Here is an 8,650-nt window from a genome sequence, read left to right as displayed (position 1 = left end):
GCCGGAAGCCCTCCTTCCGGGGAACCACAAGGCCAGGAGTGAGTCGCCGGTCCGAAGACCGGTGCTCCGGGCTGGGGTTTCCCAATTGTGGAATGCTGAAATGTAGTCCCCAGTCCCTGCTAGAAGTCTCTAATTGTCTTCCTCTCTATCTGTCTCTTCAGAGATACATAACAAACTGTATCTCCAAGAAAGTGATGGAGAAGAGAGAGAGGAGAGACCCAAGACCCAGCTTAGGCTTGAAGAAGGTAATTACAAGTAGGCAGAAGACAGGTCCTTACCTGCTCAGAGGAAACAGAGACAAAGGAGCTCTTTCATGGAGACTGTGAACTAGGAGATAAATGTGGGAGGCCCATGAAGGAGACAAGGAGAGAAATTTTTATATGAGCCTTGTGTAATCAGCTTTCCATTGCTGTGACAAAGTACCTAAGAGAAATCAACTAAAAAGTAGAAGTATTACCTTTGGCTCATGGTTGTGGAGGTTTCAATCGATGGTTGCTAGGCCCCATTGTGTGGGACCTGTGGAGAAGCCCAACATCATGGTGAGAAGCACACAGTGGGATGAAGCTGCTCACCTCAGGGTAGCTGGGAAGCAGAGAGAGAGAAGGGGCCAGTGTCCCACTGACCTCTGCAAGGGAACATCCCCAGAGGGCCAGCTTCCCTCCAGTAGGCCCCACCACCTAAAGGATTCACCAGCTTCCTATAGTACCATGGGCTGGGGACAAATCCTGTGGCCCACAGCCTGTGGGGGACACTTAAAATCCAAACGGGCCCCTGAATGGATGTGGTAAAGTAGCCAGTACCTAAGATAAAGGAACCAGAGCCCAGTGTGTCAGGAAGCAGACCTAACGAGACTGACTACTCAGATGTAATTGTGACTTAGGAAAAGGTCTCTGTAGGAGACCAGTATGAAGCTGTAAAGAGGTTAGAACTATGGCCCACGGCCAGCATTATAGAGAAGGCCCTTGGTAAAAGCTAAACTCCTTTCTTATTGATACCTTCACATTCATAAAATATGAGAGGGGGATTCCCCCCAATGCCTACCAATATTCTGCAGACACTAACAGCACATTCTATAGTTTACTTCTATCCAGGCATTTACCAGCCAGGATTAGCACAGCACACATGTTAAGGGCTCAGTCCCACAGGACAGCCCCCTCTTCAGATGACAACTACAAGCTCCAGGTAGTAAGCAGGAGCAGCTTACCTTCCCTATAGCTGCAGCTTCACAGGAGGCAGAAGTAGGAGGATTGCTTGAGCCCAGAAGTTCAAGGCCACCTGGGAATGCAGTGAGACTCTATCTCCAAAGCAAAAGAAGTTCCCAGTTGGGATGTATTCTTCTGACCAACTGGCTCGAGGTTCCCACACTCTCTTCTTAAGCTGGATAATCTGTTAATGGAGCTCATACAACTCAGGGAAACATTTATTACAAAGCTTACAGTTCATTATAAAAGATAGAACTCAAGAATAGCCAGATAAAAGAGATACATGTAGGGCAAAGTAAATGAGGAAGGATATAGAATTTCCACGCCCTTTCTGGCCATGCCACCCTCTCAGAATGTCCACAGGTTTTGCCAACCCAGTAGCTCTCTGAACCCAGTCACTGAAGTCTTTTTTTTTTTAAGTAGAAGTTCCTGTCCCTAAGCATGACTGAGTAAATCATTGGCCATCAGTGATTAAGTCAGCCTCCAGCCCATCTCTCCTCCCTGGAGGTCAGGGGGCTCTGATCCTCCAATCAAGTTTAGTTTCCCTTACCAACCAGTCCTCCCTCCTTATGGGCTTTCCAAAACTCACCTCATTAGTATAAACTCGGTTGTTATTGAAAAAAGCTGGTTATAAAGAGCAAAAGAGGCTTCTTTTATTTCCATCACTTAGGAAATTCAACAGGGTTTCAGGAGCTCTGGACAACAGCAGGGGAGCCAGACCTAAATATCTACTTATTGTATCATGATGCCCTACTTCATGATAGCAGAAGAGATGTTTTTAAACCTGGGGACTGTGATTCCAGAGCAGAACGATTCATGTAGAGAGACACAGAGAGGAAGTTGTGGAGATGTGAGAAGGGTACATGAACACTTTGAGAGAGAGAGACAGAAGAAAAGGGGAAGCAAAAGAGCAGAAAGGGATAAAGGACCCCAATTTTAAAAAACCCTTGTTATTGACTGCTCACACTATAGAGTGTCTACTCTTGGCCATTGTGGATTCAGTGTTCAGGGGGCCATTGGATTCTGGCCTCACTTAGGTCCACATATTTGCAGATGAGGAAACTGAAATCTATAAAAACCATGTATGGAATTTGCCAAGAGTCAGATGAACAAGGGGGAACTCAGGCATTCTGATCTGAGAGCCGGTGTTTTCATCTAGGTAACCTAATGAAAAAGGCAGACACATGAAACAAAAGTAGGGAAATATACAAAGACAGAAAGACACAGGAAACAAACAGCAAGAGTTCCAGGAAGTGCAGGTGACTCAGCCGTGATATCCACATGGAAAGGCCGACAAAGAAGATCCAACAGATGTGCGGAGAGATGCAGTATGAGAGGGCGTGGGGACCAGGCAACCAGGACACCTAGGAGCCAGGGAAGCTGCTAGGGACAAAGGCAGACTCAGCCTGGCTGTGGATATCGTCATTGCCAGGTGCCAGAGTACCCCACAGAGGACACTGGGGGGCGGCCCCTGAGGCCTTTAGCAGCAGTGGGGTGGGCTGACCCTCCTCACCCTGAGGACTGGAGTCTGACTTCAAGAACAGGTGGTGCTGCCAGCTCCAGAGGGGCTCCAGATTGATACTTCGAGATGGGCTCTTTAAACTCCTTGATAAAAGCAGTGCAGGGAGATGGCGGGACATGGAGAAAACCCACAGTTCATTTTCTGACATCCACTTCCAATTTCTTCCCCTAGGAACTGGAAGAAACTCTGCTTCATGGAGACTCACTTGGCCATGCTCAGAGCCTTCGTCCTCTAATGGTCTGTTCCTCATGGCTCTCCTGTGATCCTTCGCTGCTTTATCCCATTCTGGAATGCGCGGTGGGGTTGCTTCCTTGCATTACTGATTGCTGGGAACTTTGAGCCTTTATGTCTGCTCTTCTCCAAGCTCAGGGTTTAGATAGCAGAGTCTTGATCCTCTGGGGTTGCCTAGGAGGTTTTCTTCTTCCCGTACCCCTTAGACATACTTGCTGTGCACTTCGGATGGCTCTGAGCCCAGATTTTTCTGAAGGACATGTTTGCAGTAGATAATGTTTATATTTCCTGTGTGGCATTCACACACGTACATACACATCTTTTCTTATTTTTTTAAAGTAAATGTCACTTCATGGTGACAGGTAAAAACAAAACACATCATTTACAAGGGTATGAAAATACGAAATTGTGGTAAATCTCACCGCAAGGTTTGCAAGACCTATATACAGATACATAACACACCTTAATTCCTTTGTTACCCTTTCCCTCCCCCTCTGTCTCCCTTTCCTCCATCTCTTGATCCCCTTAACATTTAAGGATCTATCACCAAAGAAAGAAAGGAAAAAATCGATCACCCTACTTCCTATTCCTATTCCCTATTTTTTATTTTGTTTTTTAGTTATATTTTGGGTTTCTCATATAAGAGAAACCATCAGATACTTAAGTTTGTGTGACTGACTTATTTCACTTAACATTGTGAAGTTGCATCCATTTTCCGAAAAATAACTCATTTATCTTTCTACATGGCACAGTAGTACTCCACAGTTTGTAAATATATTTTCTTTATCCATTCATCTGTTGATGAACATATAGGCTGATTTCAGTATTTGGCTATTATGAATTGTGCCACTATGAATACAGGTATGCATATGGCACCGTAATACGGTGTCTTTAATCATTTTATACTTAGTGCTCCATAAGAATGGAAGATAATAAAAATTTGTCTCTCCAGATTCTTGTTCTTTGAATTTTTCTAGGCAACGTATATGAATTTCGTGCAAAAATTCAAAACACTGGAATCTTCAGCATAAATGAAGTTAGGGATGGTGGCACAAAAACATGTACCTCAGTCCATGTTCCATATTAAACTTCTGTGATTACTTGTTAAATCACTTTTTCCTTAACTTACTGGGTTTAGAAAAATAACTGAAGAACATATTTATGCGTTCGTGTACTACTGAAGTTGGGGAGAACAGAGTGGGGCGGGTGGAAGGAATCCGTAATGGCCAGGAGAGGTTCGCCACCAGGGAAACAGTTAATCCCTTAGCCTCCGCTGCTCTGCTCCACCCTCCACCTGGACCTACCATCTTCCTGGCCAACTTTCATTGCTTGGTGGCGTCCTGCTGAGTTCCTAACATGAGAGACAGCAAAGTTTGGAGAACTGGAGGAAGGCAGAAGCTGGTGCTTCCCTATCAGTGCTTGGGAAGCCTTTCTGGCAGCACCTGCCTCTGGGTCATAGCTCCAGCTCTGTCCGCCTGGTGACGCTCCCCACCCAGGCCTCTCCTTCCACCCCTCTCCCAGCTTCCTGGTGACTGTGTTCTTCCATTTGGAATTCTCAGCTCTTCCATGAACTGAATTACATGCTCTGTGTTTTAAATACCTAGAATGATTTGTATTTTCCTATTGGACCCTGACTGATACTAGGGCCAAATAAAGCACCACGAATCAAAATGTGTTTTAGGTACAACCTCACCTGAAAAGGAGCTCCCAGACTACCCCCTTGAAAGGGAACAGATAAATGGGTTGAGAACACAAACAACCAGGGAAAACAATGGTTCATCAGGAAGCCACCAAACAGATGAGCAGGCTGACCAGGAGTCTGCACCAGTAGGTAAGTGTTTGTTTGCCCGAGTGCAGAAAGGCCAAGAGGTCCTGGATATTGGTAGAAGAGTGAACGGATGTAAGAATAGAACCAGAATCCCAGCACTCAGGAGGCTGAGGCAGGAGCATCAGACTCAGAGAGAGCAGGAATAGAGTCTGACATAGTGATGAAAGAGATCAGGAAGAAGATGGCCAGAATGAAAAAGCTAGCAGGCATAGTGACAGAAGGACAGATCAGAGAGGCACTGGCCATAAAATCAGTGAAAAACATCTTCAAGGGGTAGAGGTGCCAGCACATGCACACAGGGGTATGGGTAGAAATATGAGAAGGAAAGAAGCCGGGGGAAGTTTAATAGAAAGGAAATAGGGCGGAGCAAGGTCCTATTGGGCCTCAGATGTGGCATTTTTAATCTTCAGAATCCTTTGAAGAAGGAGGAGTCCCAGTGAGCAATGGAGATGCAAGCACGGAGCCGCCCAGCCCACTGCCCTGTGATGAAGAAAGTAACTATCACCTACCTCATTGACTTCTTTTGTTTGTCAGGTGTTCTGTGTTTTGTGGTGGTTAGATGCCTTTTTAAAAAATTCATCTTAACCATTTTTAAACTGACAAATTGGGTTTTGGGGGGTTGTTTTTTTTTTTTTTCCCCGGTACCGGGAATCGAACTCACAACCTCGCGCTTGCCAGGCAGGCGCTGTGCCACTGAGCTAAATCCCCAGCCCCTGACAAATTAAAAATTATCTATACTTGGGGCTGGTGGTGTAGCTCAGTAGTAGGGTACTTGCCTAGAATGTATAGGGTCCTAGATTCTATCCACAACACACAATCACACACACACACACATATACACACACACACATTTACAACATGATATTTTAAAATATACATACATTGTAAAGTGGCTACACTGAGGTAATTACCATATGCACTGTCTCACATATCATTTTATTGGTGAGAAACCAAAATCTATTCTCTTAGCAATCATTGAGACGTAATACATTGTTAATAACTATGGTCACTGTTATACGATAAACCTCTTATATACACTTCCTCTCTCCCTCTAGTTCCTGGTAAATAACATTAGACTTCTATGAGTTTACCACTTTCACACCGCACATACTAGTGAGATCATGCAGTATTTGTTTTACTGTGCCTGGCTCACTTCATTTCACATAGTGTTCCCCTGGTTCTTCCATGTTGTCGCAGATGGAAGGATTTCCTCCACGTTTAGGCTGAAATAGTATTCCATTGTGTAGGTATGTCACATTTTCTTTATCTGCTAATCTATAATTGGGTTGATTCATATCTTGGTTTGTTTTTTCATTGTTGTTTCTTGAGACAGGGTCTTGCTATGTAGTACAGGCTGGCTTTGAATTCGCTATGTCGTCTAGGGTTCCCCAGAATGGCTGTACTCATTTATGTTCTCACCAGGATCGCACCAGGGTTCCCTTTTCTCTCCATCCACACCAACACTTATCATCTTTTTTCTTTTTTATAATTGCCATTCTACAAGACATGAGGTGGTGTCTCACTGTGGCGTTTTTTCCAGTATAGGTGGATTTTTCTTTTTTTATTTTAAAGATAATAAAGAAGAAACAATAAAAATGATACAGAAGTTCAAAACAAGATAATAGGAAATTAACAATGCTTATTATATTGCCTATGATTATCCTCAAAGTATTTGGTCAGATTACCAGGGATAGGTATGTAAAGTTGACCAAACAGTATAAATACTAAATGTTCCTGTCAATGAACTAATAGAAATTAGTACAATTATCTTAGCTATCTTGTGTGTGTGTGGTGTGTGTGTATTTTCCCCCTTCCTTCTTTTCTCCTTTCCCTCATCCCGGTCGTTGTTTCCTTTTGAGCACTTTCTCTCCCTGTCACAATATCTATTGTACCTTTTGGATCTTATTTACTCTTTCAATTTCTTACGATACTGGCCCTGAATCTGAGTCCATTAGGGCCTACTCAGCTTTGGGGCCTAAAGCAAAGCCCAGCTCTCCCTTCCTTCTTCTCCCAAGTGCAGAGTCTCTCTGTCCGTGCCGTGCTGCCTGGAGCAGAGAAAGAATGCATAGATAACACAAAACTCTCCTTCCTGTCATCCTCATGCATCTCTTCCTGTTTCTTTGCTACATCTGTGTGCTGTCATCTCTCACCTGGTTCCCTTAGATCTTGTGAAAGTATTTCCACACTTAGAATTGCTCAGCTGGTGTTTCTGAAGGGAGATGGATTCTGGAGACTCCTATTCCACCAACTTGCTCTGCCCTTCCAAAATGTCTTAATTATTTTATATTTGTTCTTTTATGAGAGCAAAAATTTTCCTTTATTCTCCCATACCAACTGCTCATTCCCATCCAAAAAAAAACCAGTCTCTGTTACACAGTCTCTGGTTGCTTTTTATGCTGTTGGCAACAATCCTCAGGTGGGCCTTCCACACCCAGCACCACGCTGATTCAGTTCAACTGGGTGTTACAAGTGAACCATTAGTTAACCCATCACAAATGGTAACATGGAAATCACACATGCTTCCCGTCATAGCTGCACGGAAGGAAGCCCAAAGGGAAGACCTTCAGGACAGAACTGTATGGTGCAGTGGAAGTGGCCTTAGGAGAGAACACTGGGAATGACTGGGATGTCTGGAATGAGGCAAACACAGAAAGACAGAAAGGGATGACAATCCTTGATACAGATTTGTATGAGACATTGTCTTGGGCTCGAGGCCTCCAGCTGGACTCATGCAGGACATTGCCATGGGATCCAGGCCCTCAGCTGGATTCTCTGGGTCTCTAGTGTGTGGACAGATCTCCTGCACTCTTCTGCATTTGACTCTTTGGGTGAATATTATAAAATAATCCTATAAATTATGTGTCCCATATTAAATCTATCATCACTGCCGGTGATAATTAAGGGGAAAGAAAGGATGTACCTGAGACTATAGTGCTGCACACAATAAATCAGACACACAAGCTTAAATGTAGCATAGTTTCTCTTATTTGAGAAACCAAAAGCACAAATCATTAAAAAGCAAAATAGAAGATAGCTACTAGAAGACAGAGAGAGAGAGCTTTAGCATGCGAGAAGGGGACTAGGAGATAAAGGGGGTGGGAGGTGGAGGGAAAGGAAGGAAACAGGACATAAAAAGAATTAAGATGTATTATGTACAGGTACCAACTCCCCAAGAGAAATGTAACCATTGTGTGTCCTAAACATGCACTAGTAAAGATAAAAATAAAAAAACAATTCAGAAACAAAAGCAAAGCCAGGCATGGTAGTGCATGCCTGTAATCCCAGCACTCGCGAGGCTGAGGCAGGAGGACCGCCATGAGTTCAAGGCCAGCCTGGGCTACACAGTGAGTTCAGGGCTAGCCTGAGCTACATAGTGAGACCCTGTCTGAAAAAACAACAGCAAAAAAGAAGGAAAGAAAGAAAGAAAGAAAGAAAGAAAGAAAGAAAGAAAGAAAGAAAGAAAGAAGGAAAGAAGGAAAGAAGAAAGAAAGAAAGAAAGAAAGAAAGAAAGAAAGAAAGAAAGAAAAGAAAAGAAAGAAAGAAAAGCAAATGAGGAATAGGTTGGAAACACAACAGATGGATCCACTGACACATCAGGTAGGAAACAGCGTGGCTGGCACGAGGTGAGCAGAGGGACCCCCAGATGATCTCGCTCTCAGCACGAGACTGAGCACTTCCTTAATCCTTGCGCCAAAGTGCAGCCTACTCTTGGCCCTGAGAAACAGTGATTTTTTAAAATGTAGAGAAAAAGAGATGTGCAGAGAAAGCTATAAAGGAAAATGAGGGGCTGGGGATTTAGCTCAGCGGCAAAAGCGCCTGCCTGGCAAGCGCAAGGTCGTGAGTTCAGTTCCCGGTACCGGAGAAAAA

At 44.0% G+C, this 8,650-nt stretch overlaps 2 protein-coding genes across 10 annotated transcripts in view; one reads left to right on the top strand and one right to left on the bottom strand.

Annotated features, from left to right (window-relative positions):
- LOC102027482 (nuclear body protein SP140-like protein) overlaps positions 1-8,650 on the bottom strand; it is a 143,168-nt gene that overhangs the window by 57,216 nt on the left and 77,302 nt on the right. Inside the window, exons 8-9 of one of the 2 annotated variants that reach the window (XR_001236171.1) lie at positions 1,205-1,386; positions 458-582 (exon numbers count right to left, since the gene is read on the bottom strand). The exons of the other annotated variant lie outside the window; for it this stretch is intronic. The gene's annotated coding sequence lies outside the window, so the exon portion shown is untranslated. The remainder of the gene's footprint in view (positions 1-457; positions 583-1,204; positions 1,387-8,650) is intronic. 2 annotated transcript variants of the gene reach the window in all.
- Positions 1-8,650, top strand: part of Sp100 (SP100 nuclear antigen) — an 81,500-nt gene that overhangs the window by 34,953 nt on the left and 37,897 nt on the right. For 7 of the 8 annotated variants that reach the window (XM_013519803.1, XM_013519805.1, XM_013519802.1 and 4 more), the window contains 4 exons: positions 162-245; positions 2,896-2,961; positions 4,637-4,786; positions 5,194-5,277. In XM_013519803.1, coding sequence (XP_013375257.1) covers positions 162-245; positions 2,896-2,961; positions 4,637-4,786; positions 5,194-5,277 — 384 coding nt within the window. The remainder of the gene's footprint in view (positions 1-161; positions 246-2,895; positions 2,962-4,636; positions 4,787-5,193; positions 5,278-8,650) is intronic. The other variant, XM_013519807.1, reaches the window with a different exon arrangement.

The sequence above is a fragment of the Chinchilla lanigera genome, unplaced genomic scaffold (genome assembly GCF_000276665.1).
Source record: "Chinchilla lanigera isolate Chin_1 unplaced genomic scaffold, ChiLan1.0 scaffold00052, whole genome shotgun sequence".
NCBI classification, from domain to species: domain Eukaryota; kingdom Metazoa; phylum Chordata; class Mammalia; order Rodentia; family Chinchillidae; genus Chinchilla; species Chinchilla lanigera.
This window is presented reverse-complemented; position numbering and strand designations above follow the sequence as displayed.